This window comes from Ranitomeya imitator, chromosome 7 (assembly GCF_032444005.1).
Source record: "Ranitomeya imitator isolate aRanImi1 chromosome 7, aRanImi1.pri, whole genome shotgun sequence".
Lineage (NCBI taxonomy): Eukaryota > Metazoa > Chordata > Amphibia > Anura > Dendrobatidae > Ranitomeya > Ranitomeya imitator.
This window is the reverse complement of record NC_091288.1, coordinates 34,138,166-34,157,190: the sequence shown is the minus strand read 5'-3', so window position 1 is coordinate 34,157,190 and position 19,025 is coordinate 34,138,166. Positions and strand designations below refer to the sequence as shown.

Genomic DNA, 19,025 nt, shown 5'->3' with positions numbered 1-19,025 from the left:
GCCCATTCAGACGTCTGTGTTCTTGCCGTTCAACTCTGGTCAAAGTCCTATTGCACTGCATAGGCTCAGGTTTAAGCTCAGGTAATACCGCCAAATGGTGCACAGATTTACGCTCGCGCAAGCGTCGACCGATCTGAATGGCCAAAGACATAGACTCATTCAGACCAGCAGGCATAGGAAATCCCACCATGACATCCTTAAGGGCTTCAGAGAGACCTTTTCTGAAAATAGCTGTGAGCACACCTTCATTCCACTGAGTGAGTACGGACCACTTTCTAAATTTCTGACAATATACCTCTATTTCATCCTGACCCTGACACGGAGCCAGCAAATTCTTCTCTGCCTGATCCACAGAATTAGGCTCATCGTACAGCAATCCGAGCGCCAGGAAAAATGCATCGATATTACTTAATGCAGGATCCCCTGGCGCAAGGGAAAATGCCCAGTCCTGAGAATCGCCACGCAAAAAAGAAATAACGATCCTAACTTGTTGAACTGGGTCACCAGAGGAGCGAGGTTTCAAAGCCAGAAATAGTTTACAATTATTTTTGAAACTCAGAAATTTAGTTCTATCTCCAAAAAACAAATCAGGAATAGGGATTCTCGGTTCTAACATAGAATTCTGAACCACAAAGTCTTGAATACTTTGTACTCTTGCCGTGAGCTGATCCACACATGAAGACAGACCTTTAATGTCCATTGCTACACCTGTGTTCTGAACCACCCAAATGTCTAGGGGAAAAAAAAGGCAAAACACAGTGCAAAGAAAAAAAAATGGTCTCAGAACTTCTTTTTTCCCTCTATTGAGAATCATTAGTACTTTTGGCTTCCAGTACTGTTATGAAAGGTAATTCAGTACCACAATGGACATAGAGGTCAGCGCACATACAGTGACCTGGCAATAACCCAAAAAACAAGAACGAGCTCTGAGACGTGGGAACTCTGTTGACCGCAATCCCTAATCCTCTCCAATCACACTAAAGGCAGCCGTGGATTGCGCCTAACGCTGCCTATGCAACTCGGCACGGCCTGAGAAACTAGCTAGCCTGAAGATAGAAAATAAGCCTACCTTGCCTCAGAGAAATACCCCAAAGGAAAAGGCAGCCCCCACATATAATGACTGTGAGTTAAGATGAAAAGACAAACGTAGAGATGAAATAGATTTAGCAAAGTGAGGCCCAACTTTCTGAACAGAGCGAGGATAGGAAAGGTAACTTTGCGGTCAACACAAAACCCTACAAAAACCACGCAAAGGGGGCAAAAAGACCCTCCGTACCGAACTAACGGCACGGAGGTACACCCTCTGCGTCCCAGAGCTACCAGCAAGCAGTAAAAAACAAATTGACAAGCTGGACAGAAAAAAACAGCAAACAAATAGCAAAGAGGAACTTAGCTATGCAGAGCAGCAGGCCACAGGAACGATCCAAGAGGAAACAGGTCCAATACTAGAACATTGACTGGAAGCCAGGATCAAAGCACTAGGTGGAGTTAAATAGAGAAGCACCTAACGACTTCACCACATCACCTGAGGAAGGAAACTCAGAAGCCGCAGTACCACTTTCCTCCACCAACGGAAGCTCACAGAGAGAACCAGCCGAAGTACCACTTGTGACCACAGGAGGGAGCTCTGCCACAGAATTCACAACAGCAGCCCACAAGACGAATAGTGGTACAGGAGATCCAGGGGTGAATGACTGTCCATGTATTTCATGGACATAACAGGTCCATGTGACAAGTTTTACAGAGAGGACCTTCATTCTGGCACAAAAAGGGAATCTAAAGCAGATAGCCCCTTCATGTCATTCGTCTACCCTTAGTAGACGCAGTCTACTACGTCTGAGTGTCCGCCTCCATTAGGTGTGTGTACACTCCCGAAAATGATGCACATCAGAGTGCATGTATGCTCTGCCATCACCAATACAGTATATGGCCCTGTCGGCGCATACTTCCAAATCGCATTTTGCGGGGGGATTGGGCGTAAGCCCCGAAGGGGTCCAACGAACGGGTGCCGCACGCAATGTGAAAACACCCTTACAACAATGAAAAAATATTGCTTTTTCCAGGAACATAAATAAAATCTAAAAAGTGAACATAATTGGTTTTGCCACATGACTAACTGTCCAAAATAAAGATAAAAAAATATTGTCATATCTATGCCATACAGAAGAGATAGAAACCTCCTGAAAGGATTAATATTAATTAATTAATATGGTCACATTGCCTTCTCAAAAAGGTGAATAAAAATGCACAAGAAAGTTGTATGAACCCCAAAATGGTAGTGATTAAAACGACAGTTCACCCTGCAAAAAAATTAGGCTCTCATATATTCCATATAAGTTATTATAACGTTTGGATGGAGAGGGGGAAAGAGGGGCCCATTGGGACTTTCTTGCCAACGGGTCTTCATAAACCTGGATCCGGCCTCGCATCCAAGTCATGCTCCACTCCTCATCTGCTCCATAACACAATGTGCCGCAGATTTTATAACTTTGCCCTTTATTCTTTTTAGCTCAAATTGATCATTAAGAAAGTTATTATCATGCTCTTCTTTTTTTTTTACAGGACTTTTAAAGTCCATTTCTCCACCACATTCTCATGAATCAAGTACCCAACTCCTAAATAATGTGAAATTCGCAGTCTGATTGGGCTTGTGGTTGCTCTCACCATAGTCGAATTCACCACCCCCCTTCACAGTCCAAAACAGCTGGCAGAAAGTTTCTTCTATCTCTTCCTTGTTCTGTTTGAAGCTGATCCTATTACAGCCTGCACTTTTCCTCTTGGCTATTATATAAGCTGACTGTAGACCAGAGTCTGCGCTGCAAAGATCATGCAGCCGTAGTAATAAAGTATCCTGGAAGAATTGCCGGTGAGCCTCCAGGACTATGCCCAGCCTCACCTCTGGATTTACTCCACTAATGTTTAACTATTTAGACTGGAGCTGTTGACTGGTCACGGGATAAATAATATTTCAACTTTTTTCTTTTTGCCTTCTCTGCTCTCCTTCACCCTGGATCAGGGGAATACCTTCCTCAGAAGGAGCCAGATAAGATGAAGGTAAGTCCATTGGATTTTAAGATATTTGGTCACTTACAAACCTAACCTTGGATTGGAAAAATGGATCTCGAAAATTGTCTTCCCTGATGCAAGTTAGTAAAAATCTGATTTTAGGATTAAAATTTAGGTATCACTTATTGCTAAGCTGAAAGTTCAGGAATGTATGAATTTCATGAAACTTTTACTAAAAAATAAAAACTTCTGCATGTGACTGGATGGGAGATATGATTCTGTTCATGTGTTTTGCAGACGTGGGTGAAGTGGTTGATCGGACTGCTGGTTGGGGCAGTTGTTGTGGTTGCCATAGCTGTCCCGGTGGCCCTGCTTGCAACTAAAGGTAAGGTCGACATATGCTTCTAGGAATAGATTCGTAGAAATAGAAGAAAGTCCATGGTGGAAACTTACAGATATAGAAAATGATAAATATATATTTGCATGTATAGATTTTTACTATGTCCACTCATAGTGATAACTATATATAAATTTAGAGACGAAAAATTAAGATTCAATCTATGTCTTGATCTTTTTTGGGGATCAAAAAAGCCTTTTAGCCAATAAAATAAAATATGACCATTTACAAATGGGCATTTATATCGCGGGCGTGTAGCTATAGGGAGTACAGATGTAGCAGTTGCACACGGACCTTGGGGTATGAATGGGTCTAAAGCCCCCTCTGGCACATAAAAGAGACATAAATGGCATTGGTAGATAGGGGACCTGGCAAAGATTTTGTGTTAGACCCCTAGGATCTTTTCTTTATCCCTTGTGCTCAGTACATTAGTGTGATGATGAGTTTGGACATTGGGTTTAAAGAATACAATAAAATACAATAAAAAAGAACTAAAAGAAAATATGTATTGTGATATTAGAAGCAAATTAGACCTGAAATCCTTCACCAGATTACAGCTCAATATGATTTGTCAAATATTATTATTATTATTATTTTTATTATCATTTATTTTTCAATATTTTTCATTTGTGTTATTTATATAGCAGCACAGGTCTTAAGCCCTGTATAACCCTGCATGCAACACTGATAGGCAGCGTTTCGTGCACACTAAATATTTGTACAAAGGCTGCTGTTCAGTGGTGGAGGTAGGGTTGGACTAGGAGGCACGAGACATCTAGTCCTGGAGTGATAATCTCCTCCTGATATGTCTGATTTTATTGACACAGCAACACACGGCCTAGTAAATGACACATCACTGGAATCGGAGTCTCAGCCCCTACGTCATATCATGTAGACACAGGATCATGAGTATATGACTTTTGTATTATATGTATTTGTAAGTGTTAAACATAATGTTGAAATTTAGGTGAATAATTGTGGCCATGAGGCTCAGAGCTCAATGGATCTACTGAACTGAACTTAGGGTATTACTAGGTTCTACGGTGAGATAAATGCAGTTCAATAGAACCGTGGGGGTTGGTCCACATCTTACACTTACAGATGTAAAAATGCTACTTTTTTTGCGATTTCCAAAACAGACACACTGAAAACACATAAAAGTTTTAAAAAATACACTAAAAATAAATATTCAACGTTAGACGTGAGCAAGTACATTCAAGTGGAATTGAACTCTCCTTGGATTTAATAAATTCGTGTTCTGCTGAATAAACATTTATTGCAATTGGCTCCCGAAAATTCCGCAAAAATGGTGATCAACCTGCCACTATTTTGCTGAACCATAGAGGGCTAGAAATAGGTTAGAAAAAAATTAATAATGCTCATTTCAGTGCGCACCTGTCCTGCCACCCCCAGAGCCTGCCATCTGAACCTCCACACCTCCTCGCCTCTTCTATTTACCGTCCCCCGTTGAATGCATCTTCTTAAGCCTGCTTTACATTGGGCAGGGGATTCCGGCTCTGACTAGGGATCGGGCAACGTATGAGATAATGCTGTGATGTCACGACGTGCCCAGTAACGGCAAATCATGCGCTGACCAATCAGAGGCGTAATAAGCGCCAAAACCCCGGCCCAGGGCGAAGCAGGCTGAAGAAAATGCACACAATGGGGGAAGGTGAAAAGAAGAGTTGCAAAGGATGAGACGCAGGCGGTGAGCGGTGCGGTGAGAGTAATTTTTTATGTACATACTATGTTTATTATGCTATCGGGTCTGGAGAAACCTCAGTTCATAATAAAGAACATTTAATATTGAATTTCCCTGATGGATTAGGAGATTTGCCAAATTCGAATCTCTGTTCCGTACTTATTTATTACAACTAGTTAATTATTAAGATTCTATATGATCTTGGAATCAATAGGGCGACTTGTTTTGTTTAATCCTATGTGTTTAAGGTCAACCCAATTAGTGCAATTGTAACTTGGTCAAACATAATAATCACGAGATAATGAGAAATTGATCGAGAAAGGTTGAATTGAATGGAGCCAAGGTTTTTTTTTTTGCGACCTACGTAACTACAACGTCTTCTTGCCGATTAAGCCTTAAAATGTATCTTTGGTCGGTATTTCACTAACTCTCTTCTCAGTCATTCATTACATATGAGAAATGCACGGCGAATCTAATTGACCTACAACTCGTTTTCATTCCAATCTGACTGTGAAGTTCAACCAAAGTTTAGAAATACTTTATGTCAACTTTGCAATTTTTGTTTACCTTGTTTGTAATCAGAGGTGTTTTATTTTTTATATTAGTTAATTCTTAAAAGTTATTTTACTTAGACATTTTTTTTAAATCTACAGTATAACCGTGTCCATTTGCTATACTGTCATCCCAACTAATATGTCTGTTTTAGTAACTACTTTTAATAAGGATGAAATAACAATACTGACTCATCCTTTCTAGACCTATTTTGTGCCGTCCTTCTGTTTTTACTCCTCTAAATTTTTTAATAAATTAATTACCGTAATAGGGGTTACTAGTTGGGGGATGTGACTGCACAGTCTGAAAAAGGTGTCCAATCAATTCTAAGAGTTGGAGAGTGTTCAAGAACACACTCCTTAAACAAGAGGAATAATAACACCCATTAAAGAGGTTTTCCAAAAAATGTCAAGTTATCTCCTATCCGTAGGATAGGGGGTGACTTGCTGATTGCTGGGGAGCTGACTGCTGGGAGCGCCAGTTATCCTGAGAATAGCAGATGCAGAGACCTGGCTTGAATGGAACAAAGGTCTAGATGCTCAACTTCTGCTCCATTGATTGTCTGTAGGATAGCCGGACAAAGCATTATGTTCAGTGCTCGGCTATTATCGAGAACAAATGAAGCAGAGGTAGAGAATGTGCCCGTACCGCTATAGAGCCCCATTCTTGGAGTCCCAGAGCCCCATCCTTAGGTTCACTAGAGATTCCAGTAGTTAGCAACTTATTCCCTATCCTAAGAATGTAGAATAAATTGTGATTTGGGGGAAATATTTTATAGGAGGAGTAATAAAGGAACAGCACAATACAGAGTTGTAAGAAAAGATAATCAAGAATATTGTTTGGGGGGGATACTAAAAGAGACATGTGAAAAATGGTGGCAGACTCTATTTTTTTCTACAATTTGGGCTTCCCTACTAATAATTAATAGCCCTATATAAGTGCAATGGGTGAATGGTGAGAATCCTTCTTAGGCTGAGGTCACACTTGCCGCCGGCAGTTCAGACCGGAGCATTCAGCTGCATAAAAATATATGCAGCCGCACACTTCAGTCCCGAGTGCCGGCGGCAAGTGCCGGGTATTGAGGTGAGAGTCTCACGCGAGTTTCTCGCATTGCAGTTGCAAGTGTGACTCCGGCCTTATGAGAAGAGAAGACCATCATCCCTAGCTTCTTCATTTTGAAGCATTTTGGATATTGTTTTCTAATTGAATCTCCTCATACTCCATGGTGTAAATCATAAGCCTGAACTTATTCCAGGACATTTAGAAGTGTGTGAAATGGTTCCGGGCAAGTTTTTTTTTAGAACTGCCAATCAAATCTGACAATGTTTGAATTCTTGTGAAACTGTGCATTTCAGGAAATTCGTCTCAAACTCCACCCCCCCCCCCCTCCCGGATCAATCCGCTCAACTCTAATGGTTTTAATAGGTAACATGGAATATTCACTAATTACAAGACCCGGTCACAATAGAATTCATGAGGTTTAGTAGAGGACATATTGCAAGTTATAGGTAATAGATTCTGTGATAGGGCATTGATCCGGCGAACTAGTCTGATTGCCGCATGTGGAGTCGGGAAGGAATTTTTCCCCTAGTATGGAGCTATTAGTGTCTGACTCATTAGGTTTTTGCCTTCCTCTGGATCAACATGTTAGGCTATAGGTTGAACTCGATGGACTTATGTCTACCTTCAACCTCAGAAACTATAAAATGCTGAAACACCTCAATTTGGAGACCACTTGTTCTTGGGGGTTTTTAAAATTTGGATACCTGGGTGAATAATGTACCCTTAGCTAATAATTCCATGGTCTATGTGAGAGTGCAATCAGCAATTTACAAATTTACAAATGAATTTGTCCTGTGGGGCCTAAAGGTTGTCCAAAAGATTTTTCTGGAAGGTCCAATATAGCTGACCTCAATATAGCAAGTGCATAATGTCCAGTGATCAAAAAAACCCAACTACGCTAATATATTTTCAGTAACTGAACTGGTACGAGATCATTGGCGCATTTACACCGTCCAACCTGCTGTTAAACAAATGTCAATCAGCAGAAAGCCGATTGAGGGCACCTTAATAACCTGTATAATCCCTTCACGACTTTGCAATTCTCTATTTTTTTCATTTTCGTTTTTAGCTCCCCTTCTTCCCAGAGCCATAACCTTTTTATTTTTCCATCCACATAGCCGTATTAGGGCTTTTTTTATGGGACAAGTTGTACTTTTGAGTGACATCATTCATTTTACCATGCGATGCACTGGAAAGCAGGAAAAAAAATTCCAAGTGCCTTGAAATTGCCAAAAAACAGTGCAATTCCACAATTTTTTTTTTTATTTACCATGTTCACAGTATCATAATATTGCATATAATTTGCCAGGTAATTACAAGTGCACAGATACCAAATATGTATAGTTTTGTTTTATTTAAGTGGTGAAAAAAATTTGGAAATTTGTATGGAGCACAGAATGATCATTAATACGATCGTTCCCTTGAGCATAGATTATCATTGTTTTTGGCAGTACATTACTTGTTTACAAAAAACTGTAAGATGCCAAAAAATTATTTTTTTTTAGCAAGCTTACAATTTTTTTATGACAAATGAGTATTTTGCTCATTTGTCAGGTGATTGGCAGCCTATTTAAACATGCGACCCTAGGAATGTTCGTACCTGATAATCGACCAGTGAAAATGCATCCTTAGAGATGCCTTGAAAGGTTTATGAAGTTGAAAACCCACTGGTACGGTCTATCTTGCTTAAAGTAATTTCTAAACGCAGTTAATCTTTCATCCCAAAAATTCCCCGACAATTGGTTGCATGACCTTAGAAATTACAAGGGTGATAATCTCAGTAATAAGGAGTAGTGATGGAAATGTCCTCTTTTGTGACCCATGGGAAAATTCCAGCTGGCGCACATCATAATCTACGTCCGTACCTTCTTATAATGAGATAGGATGTTTTGGTTGTGGCTGACTCTGGTGTTTTTTACTTTATCATTTGTTTATCTTTACACAGTCCAAGGGGAGGTAGATTACTAACTGGAAAGAAACCAAGTCCAGACATTAACAGCTGTTGTATAACACATTTTACACAGTGCAACATATCTGATGTCTTAATGGATGCTGTTTACTAAGTTGGGACGGAGTCTGGAGATCTAATGATATTGTATGGGTTTTGTGTTCTCCGTTTCCTTTCAAAATTTATAAATATTTAGAGATCATACATATTTAAGTATCAATGAATTTATATATAAATGATCGAATATCTATCTATATAGTAACAAAAAAAGAAAAGCAGCACAAAATAATAGAAAAAAGTCGACTTTATTGCCTGAACGGCGTGGCAACGTTTCGGATACAAAATCCTTTTTCTTTTTTTGCCACGCCGTTCAGGCAATAAAGTCCACTTTTTTTCTATTATTTTGTGCTGCTTTTCTTTTTTTGATACTATCACTGGAGGCTTTTGGACTGCTGGTTGGGAGAGCTCTGCACAATATTGAGGTATTACTGGATGCTGTTCCAATTTTTTTCTTTATCTATCTATATATATATAGGCTTGAGAAAGGATACTATATCCGAAACGTCACCACGCCATTGGGCATTATAGTCCTTTTTTTTTCAACTTTTTGTGCTGTTTTCCCTTTTTTACTCTCTCTCTCTCTCTCTCTCTCTCTCTCTCTCTCTCTCTCTCTCTCTCTCTCTATATATATATATACAGTATATATTGTGATGTACCAACTAGTTGTATCGTGAGAGACAGGTATGTATCACACAGACAGAGGTCCAGGACAGTTTGCTGGGTCTTGTGGTTCCACAAACCTGTATATTTGATTAGGGCTGGATTTAAGGTTTAACCAGAAAGTCATGGGTGGGTCGTGTTAGCCACATACCTTTGGGGGGGAGGGGGTTACTGTGATGTCAGAAAGGTCCTATATGCTTCCTGGTTGCACCACTTGGGGAGAAAAGAAAAGGCCATGTGTGAGTCTGGTTGGAGCCCCTGAAAGTCCAGGAAGCTACTAAGGGTCTGAACTAGTGACAGGACAATATAAAGCCAGTCTTTGAAGCCTGAAAATCTGTGAAACAGGTAACCCAGAGCATGGGGAATTGTGTGCACTGATGGATGAACTGTGCGAACATAACCGCAGTTGAAATGGTCGAATAGGTCAGATACATTTTTCTAAAGTGTGCCGATGTATCCGCTAAAGAGAATGGACGGTATGTCGGTTAGGTGATGTTTACATGGCTTACGGTGGTTTATGGTTATGTAATGAACCAGAAATTGACTTATTTAAATGAGGAAACTGTTGCCGTATGTTCAAATATCGCGGCCAAGTGAGTGTACCCCAACCCGCCATATTTTGAAAGGAGATCATAAACCCATACAATATCTTTAGATCTCCAGACTACGTATATCCATTTTTATATATGAAATAAAAGTTTTGATTTGTCAGTTGTCTATGATATAACAGCCTCATATAACCAAAGAAGTTGAAAAGAAAAAAGAAAAACGCACGAGCAAATACTATTTCTAGGCACATGTACAGTATATCCATTATTAGGTAAATGTCTATTGACAAACTTTGCGGAAATCAATAGTAGAAGCAAATATTCGGAACTTTGTAATAGACTGTATCTTATCAGAGAAATATTCTTCCTTCTCCACTTATCAGCTACTGTTCCTCTACCGCCTGAACTTATTCACTTTGGAAAAAAATACTAAAATCTGTCTTGTTCAAGTCAAGATAGACTGCAAACTCACTGATAGATTAGATTACAGCTGCCAGTTGAAGATTATGAGAAGGAATAATCAGATTAGAAGGAAAGATGCAGAAAAATGGTGATGCTAGTTCTAGTAAATGTTATACTACACAGCAGAGAAGGATTCATAGTTATACTATTCATTACTGCTGTATAATGTCCTCCATGCAGCTGCTGCTTTCTAGTAAATATTTATGCTCTTGATTCAAAGCTACACTGCTCAGTACTGATGTATATTATCCTTCTTGCAGCTGCTGCTATATTGTAAGTGCTGGACCACAGCTACACTGCACAGTACTTCAGTTAAATATCCTCCATACAGCTACTGCTTTCTAGTAAATGTTTGTGCTGGATTGACAGCTACACTGCTCAATACTAATGTACTGTATAATGTCCTTCTCGCAGCTACTAATTTATAGTAAATGATTATGTTTATGTTAGATTCATAGCAGCTACACTGCTCAGTACTGCAGTTTAATGTCCTCAATACAGCTGCTGCTTTCTAGTAAATATTTACAATATGTGCTGTATTCACAGCTACATTGCTGAGTATTTGACATAATGTCCTCAATGCTGTTTCTGCTGTTGCTGCTTCTGAACATGTGCTACATAGAGACAAGAGCAAAGGAATGCCTCATATCTCTATGTGCCATGTATGGGAGACATTAAAACATCTGGTCTCTACCCACTAGCTCAGAGACAACTTAAAATTAGAGATTGAGCCTGCAGCCTAGAAAATTGATAAAAAATGCAGGATACGAGTCATATAATTACCAGAAATAGTCTATTTTCTCATGTACACATGGACAACAGCTTATTCTGAAAAATCATCTGAAACAATATTTACACTTTTCTACATTTTCAGAATAAAGAATGGGTCTCCTTTCTTTAAAAAAAAAGTTTTTTTGTTAATTTGACATTTGTCAAGGTTCTGTAGTTTTGTTAAGAAGAATACCACTTACATGCATGTGTTATTCCTCTTGTTCCATCCATCATAATTAGAAAAAGATCTGCTGACACAGATGTGAAATCTAAAAAGCTACGAATCTCTGACCAACTACACATTAGATGGAATTTCGGTTTTCATTTTAACTTTTCATGATTTACCTGTTTAGATATCATCAAAACAGTAAATTCACCTACAAATAACCTCATAGTATATTTGGCATGTAACAGTAATTTATAGTTTGTTTTAAAAAGGTTCTATAGGAATTAAAAAAAAAAGCCGCTATAAATAAATTGCTGAATACATTTTATTAGCAAATCACATTAGTCTTGTCTATGGAGGTAATCACTACAGTATATTAAAGGGGTTGTAGTGACTTCAACAGTGATGGCCTATCTTTAGGATAGATCATCAATGCCTGATTGGTGGGGGTGTGACACCCGGCACACAAGCCGATCTGCTGTTCCCAGTGTCAGCGGCAAATGGAACTGCACAACTCAGCTCCATCGTCAGTGTAGTGGCCGCGGCTGGGTACTGCACTTCCACCCCCTATTAAAATCAATAAGGGGTGGAGGTGCAGCACCCATCCACGCCCCCTATTCAAATCAATAAGGGGTGGATGTGCAGTACCCCTATTGAAATCAATAAGGGGTGGAGGTGCAGTGCCCGGCCACGCCCCTATTAAAATCAATAAGGGGTGGAGGTGCAGCACCCATCCACGCCCCCTATTCAAATCAATAAGGGGTGGATGTGCAGTACCCCTATTGAAATCAATAAGGGGTGGAGGTGCAGTGCCCGGCCACGCCCCTATTCAAATCAATAAGGGGTGGAGGTGCAGTACCCAGCCACGCCCCTATTCAAATCAATAAGGGGTGGAGGTGCAGTGCCGGACCATGCCCTTATTCAAAACAATGAGGGGTGGAGGTGCAGTACCCGGCCACACCCCTATTCAAATCAATAAGGGGTGGAGGTGCAGTACCCGGCCATGCCCCTATTCAAATCAATAAGGGGTGGAGGTGCAGTACCCGGCCATGCCCCTATTCAAATCAATAAGGGGTGGAGGTGCAGTGCCCGACCATGCCCCTATTCAAATCAATAAAGGGTGGAGGTTCAGTACCCGGCCATGCCCCTATTCAAATCAATAAGGGGTGGAGTTTCATTACCCAGCCACACCCCTATTCAAATCAATAAGGGGTGGAGTTTCAGTACCCGGCCATGCCCCTATTCAAATCAATAAGGGGTGGAGGTGCAGTGCCCGACCATGCCCCTATTCAAATCAATAAAGGGTGGAGGTTCAGTATCCGGCCACACCCCTATTCAAATCAATAAGGGGTGGAGTTTCAGTACCCGGTCATGCCCCCTATTCAAATCAATAAGGGGTGGAGGTGCAGTACCTGGCAACGCCCCTATTCAAATCAATAAGGGGTGGAATTGCAGTGCCCAGCCATGCCCTCTATTCAAATCAATAAGGGGTGGAGTTGCAGTACCCGGTCACGCCCCTATTCAAATCAATAAGGGGTGGAGGTGCAGTACCTGGCCACGCCCCCTATTCAAATCAATAAGGGATGGAGGCGCAGTTCCAGCCGCGGCCACTATTCCGCTGACGGAGCTGTGAAGCTCCTGAACTGAGTAGTTCCAGCCACTGCCAGACACTAGGAACAGCAGATCCGAGTAACACACTCCCACCGATCACACGTTGATGACGTATCCTAAAGATAGGCTCTCAATGTTAAATTCCAGAATAACTGCTTTAAAATACCATCTTGCTACATTGAGATAAAGCTGTCCTAGAGTATTAGGACAAGTTAGATGCCTGTGAGCATGTGCAGAAGGAATTGCGGCAGCTATGACCTGGATATATAGCTGAACAGTACTGCACATGCTCACAGGAACCAGTCCTAACTTTTTTTTTTAAATGGAAGCCATTATAACGTATTGTTGTGATTCCCTGCGTAAATAAAACTAATGTGATTTAATAATTAAAAGTATTTAGAAATCTATATATAATGACATTTTCACAAAGTTTTATATGTTTTCCTATCCCCTTTAAGGGAACTATGCTGCAGTACGAGATACACCACATGGACCATTGAGGCATTGTTTCTGTAAGAAAGGATATCCATGATTAGAAAAACATGGCTGCTAACTGTAACGAAGATGGTTCTGAAAAGTTTCGCTATGCAGCAGATGTTACCACTAAAAATACATTTATTAGTCTATTTTTTTTATTTTCTTTCTCGTGGTCGTAGTCATTTGGAAATTAAACCACAAATGCTTTAAAAAGAAATGTGATTTCATATTGTAAGCCAGAATCTGTCAATCTTAGGATATTGTCTATTACTTTTCAATTGTTATTCCCCTGGGCTGTGTGGATAGCAGATCCTGTTGGGTTTATAACCCAAACATTAACATAATACCATAACCATTGCATGGCTACAAGTACTTAGAGATGTTTCTCCCGGGGAACGGAAATCTACCGCAAAAGCGTCCAAGCCGTATCATAACTAATAAAGATCCCTTCCGTTCTCAGGGATTCGGATGTTTTTTAAACTTTCAAAACTTCACTAAAACTTTCCTTGAGGACGGAAGTGAGATTGGAGCTTACTGTGGTTACTTCTTGCAGCGTTTGATAAGGAATTTCTGTTTTTTGTTGACTTCGTTGCTACAGTAAACTCTTACTAGATCTTCTGGGTTTTTTATAACATTGATTACCAATTGGCTTTTATCTGCCCATTGTATATTCTATTGGTTAGTGTAGGTAGGCTCCTAACTTAAGGCCCCGTCACACATAGCGAGATCGCTAGCGAGATCGCTGCTGAGTCACAAGTTTTGTGACGCAACAGCGATCTCAGTAGCGATCTCGCTATGTGTGACACGTAGCAGCGATCAGGCCCCTGCTGTGAGATCGCTGGTCGTGTCGGAATGGCCTGGACCTTTTTTTGATCGTTGAGGCCCCGCTGACATCGCTGAATCGGCGTGTGTGACGCCGATTCAGCGATGTCTTCGCTGGTAACCAGGGTAAACATCGGGTTACTAAGCGCAGGGCCGCGCTTAGTAACCCAATGTTTACCCTGGTTACCATCGTTAAAGTAAAAAAACAAACGCTACATACTTACCTACCGCTGTCTGTCCCCGGCGCTGGGCTTCTCTGCTCTGGCTGTGAGCACCAGGCAGCCGGAGAGCAGAGCGGTGACGTCACCGCTCTGCTTTCCGGCCGCTGTGCTCACAGTCAGTGCAGGAAGCAGAGCGCCGAGGACAGACAGCGGTAGGTAAGTATGTAGCGTTTGTTTTTTTACTTTAACGATGGTAACCAGGGTAAACATCGGGTTACTAAGCGCGTCCCTGCGCTTAGTAACCCGATGTTTACCCTGGTTACCCGGGGACTTCGGCATCGTTGAAGACAGTTTCAACGATGCCGAAGTCGTTTCCCTGATCGTTGGTCGCTGGAGAGAGCGGTCTGTGTGACAGCTCCCCAGCGACCAAACAACGACACTGCAGCGATCCGGATCGTTGTCGGTATCGCTGCAGCGTCGCTAAGTGTGACGGGGGCTTTAGAAGGGCTGTCAAGTTGGCAAGTCAAACTTCAGCTGGCCACTCCTTAGATAAGTGACAGTAAGGGTACCATCACACTATACAATTTACCTACGATCACGACCAGCGATATGACCTGGCCGTGATCGTAGGTAAATCGTAGTGTGGTCGCTGGGGAGCTGTCACACAGACAGCTCTCCAGCGACCAACGATGCCGAGGTCCCCGGGTAACCAGGGTAAACATCGGGTTACTAAGTGCAGGACCGCGCTTAGTAACCCGATGTTTACCCTGGTTACCAGCGTAAAAAACAAACAAACAGCACATACTTACATTCCGGTGTCTGTCAGGTCCCTAGCCGTCTGCTTCCCGCACTCACTGACTGCCGGCCATAAAGTGAAAGTGAAAGCACAGCGGTGACGTCACCGCTGTGCTCTGCTTTCACTTTACGGCCGGCAGTCAGTGAGTGCGGGAAGCAGACGGCTAGGGACCTGACGGACACCGGAATGTAAGTATGTGCTGTTTGTTTTTTTTTAGTTTTACGCTTGTAACCAGGGTAAACATCGGGTTACTAAGCGCGTCCCTGCGCTTAGTAACCCGATGTTTACCCTGGTTACAAGCGAACGCATCGCTAGATCGCATCGCTAGATCGGTGTCACACACACCGATCTAGCGATGACAGCGGGAGATCCAGCGACGAAAGAAAGTTCTAAACGATCTGCTACGACGTACGATTCTCAGCAGGATCCCAGATCGCTGCTGCGTGTCAGACACAGCGATATCGTAACGATATCGCTGGAACGTCACGAATCGTACCGTCGTAGCGATCAAAATGGCAGTGTGTGACGGTACCCTAAGATGATCGTTTAGCCGAAAATCTAACTTTCCCATCTCCTCCATAGGCAGAGGTAAGATTTTCACAAGTGGAGTAAGTTGCTGCCAAAATCGTCTGGCAGTGGCTTATCCGCTCTTGTATCAAAAGGATTGAGTTATTGGATTCCAACCAACGGATCCTTATCTCCACTGCGATAATTTGATGGAGGAACGTTGGGAGGTCCATATAGACACTAGATGGCTTTTATCTAAAGTGTGTGAAAGTCTTACAAACTCTAACCCTAGCTCCATCTTTGGCTCCCACTCCTTCATAAATCACTCATGTATAATAATAAGAAGTACGTAATAGAATAGTTTCAAACTCAACATTTAACAAAATTGTAAAATCAAGCTTTCCACGACAATCAATACATCACTACAATTTGCAAAATGAGAAAGTACACAGAGCAAATATGATGATTGCAGTATATTAAGATAATAAAACTATTCTTTAAAGCAAAATATTTGCAATTTAAGTATTTTCTTATCCCCTGACTAAGCTTTTTTTGTCGTATTCCCAAAGCTATTTTTTTTTAGTGAATAGATGCTTGTTCTCTGCTCGCTTGTATTGTTATATATATTTAAAAATACTGAACAAAAAAAATGTGGTTTTTTTTTGTTTGTTTTTTACTTTTTTGTTGTAAAGCAGCAGGTTGGGGAATTCTCATTATACCAGAAAGATTAATGGCAGTCCCATGAAGTAGAGAAGTAGAGATGCTGCGTTATGTAAAATGCGCTGGCTGATGATAGCACTCAAAATAAAACCCATGAAGCAAACAATTAAATGTATCGCTTGTGCTTTGTTATGTTCATTGCCTTGGTATACAGTAATGATTTCAGCAGTTATTTATCTTCAATGAACAACTTAAAGAGGAGTAATTGTCATTTTAATTATTATTTTATAAATGAAGAGTGCACAGGAAAATAAGCAACTTCGTAATGTATCTGGGAAATCTGCTTCTTTCACTTACTGGAGTGATCTTTTAATCTCAATTCATCGATATAATCTGTGTTTGGTGAAGAGACATTTTCCCATTACAGAGATAGGAGATGACAGTTGGTGCAGGGAACATTCTATGGAGAGGGAGGAGCTACAGGCAGACACAGACATTCTATTGTAAGTTCTTCCGAAACAGCAGTTACAGTTCTCCATAGAACTTTATAAGCACCAACTGTCATCTCTTATCTCAGTAGTGGGAAAATCTACAGTATATTCACCAAAGATAGATTTAACACATTAATTAAACATTTTGAGACTGAATGATCAGCCCAGGAGAAGAAATAAGCAGATTTCTTTAGTAAGATATATAGCAAATCTCTTTAAGTGTAATTGTTTTATTTAACTTTAAAAAAATTATGATGTTCCATATAAACTTTAGTTACTAGTTAGATACTGTTCCTATTTATTTCCCATGGATGGTGCTTTATAACGGCCTACTTTGTCTTAGACTAGTTAAAAAGTTTAATAGCACCAGTTTGCAGCATTTCCAACTTTTTATAGTTTATTATAGCTTTTTATATTTTGGGTTGCTATGTTATATTTATCCAGTATAACAATTTGTAAAAATAAAATCTGTCTGGGTGGGGGGGGGGTTCACCTTCACTATATTTGTTTTATCCCAGACTCATGTCAATATCAAAGATGTTAGGCAACCCAATGGCACCAGGTTGTCGTGGCATTGATACATTGTCAGATGGAATCCTACCTCCAGTAAAACCACTTAACTATCCAAATCTTGATTGACCTATTAAGAGGTTAAAAGGATTGTACAGGATTGAAAAACTTGGTGGCTTTCATTCTCAACCAGTGCCACACCTGACCACAGTTTACGTGCAGTATTGCAGCTCAGTCCTATTCATTTAGGTGAAGCTGATCTATAATACCAAGCATAAACAATAGACAGGTCAGGGGATCATTCTGAAAAAAAATTATCACATTTCTGGCCTTACACTCAAATTTTTCCTACTCTGAAACTGGTCTCAGGGTTGCCAATTTGAGTTGACAACAATTTTTAAGGACACATTTGAAAACCATAGTAAATGATTGATTATAAGTCAAAGAGGGAATGTTTCTCCTTGTGGAGAGTGTTAATCTGGTGTAAGGAGACTTATAGGCAATGCATTGCTTCTCTGGGAATTTAAGTATGCAAATAGCCTCTTTAGAAGGAAGAGGACTTAATATCTGGTGCCACTTATTGGATGTAGTATTTCTAAAAGTCAGTGTCGACCCTTTAATGAGCCTCGTCACTTGACTTAGGATAAGAAGCCAAACCAGTAACTCCATTTGCAGACACGTGTTTCAGGGTGTTGCCGCTCCTCAGTGCAAAGTAAAAGATCTGATTTGGCTTCTGATGATAAGTGATAAATGTCTACAGCCCATAATTCTGATATGAAGACATCTGCTGCATTCACAGTAGATTGTAAAATAATGATATTAAAAGTCAAAATAATCTGAAGAATTTTCTGTATCTTCAAAGAAAATCACAGAAACCCTAAATTATTTTTAAGGACAGGGCAAAAAAGTGACTTATTTTTTTCAAACTGTCCTATAATTTCTGGATAGTTGGCAACCTTGACTGTCCTGTATCCCATGATACACTAAAAGTTTTTATTAGACTAAATTCAACTTCTATCAATCCTAAAATGACTTTATTTTCATACAACAGTGTGGTACAGCAATGGAATAAAAGTGTGCACCAATCTTTGCTAAATTGTACTTTTAAATTGTAAGTTTTTCCCTAATGTAAGGTGACTTATAGGCCAGGCAATGCTCCTTGGTGAAAAGTATATGCTATGAGGCAGCGACAGGTGTTATATTCGAGGGTTGCTATGTGTCCCCCAGGATGCTCAGAGAAGTGTATTGAGGCTGCTGGAGTGCATTGCAGTCACAGGCATAGCTGCAAAATAAAAGTAAGTTTGGTCTTGGGCAAGCTATTTTCCCAAGGCAGATTTAAGAAAACCTAGTATGGGCTTTTATCTTTGGAGCGGACTACAGGATGGTAGTGGGGCAGTCCGCTCCCTCTATTGTGAGTCTTACAAGTGGCCCATGGCCGCAGATTCCATTTAAAAACCCTGCAGTAAAGGGTTAGGTGTGTCAATCTTTGTTTGCAAACTTGGGAGCCTATGTGAGGTAACACGGAGCCAAGCAGAGCCAAAAGGCCTGGAATTCCTCAGCATAGCACGGTGGTGCAGTCGCCCACGGCATCCGGTCTCGGATACGGACTGTCTTAATTCCCGGCTGCGATCCGGAGGAATCTTCATGCTGTTTCTT

The 19,025-nt window shown here is 40.8% G+C and overlaps 1 protein-coding gene across 2 annotated transcripts in view; it reads left to right on the top strand.

Annotated features, from left to right (window-relative positions):
• The window catches only part of DPP4 (dipeptidyl peptidase 4), an 80,391-nt gene that overhangs the window by 8,562 nt on the left and 52,804 nt on the right, over nucleotides 1-19,025 (top strand). The window contains exons 1-3 of one of the 2 annotated variants that reach the window (XM_069733046.1): nucleotides 2,791-2,866; nucleotides 3,017-3,054; nucleotides 3,304-3,391. In XM_069733046.1, coding sequence (XP_069589147.1) covers nucleotides 3,049-3,054; nucleotides 3,304-3,391 — 94 coding nt within the window. In that variant the 5' untranslated portion in view covers nucleotides 2,791-2,866; nucleotides 3,017-3,048. Of the gene's footprint in view, nucleotides 1-2,790; nucleotides 2,867-3,016; nucleotides 3,055-3,303; nucleotides 3,392-19,025 lie in introns of those variants that run through there. The other variant, XM_069733045.1, reaches the window with a different exon arrangement.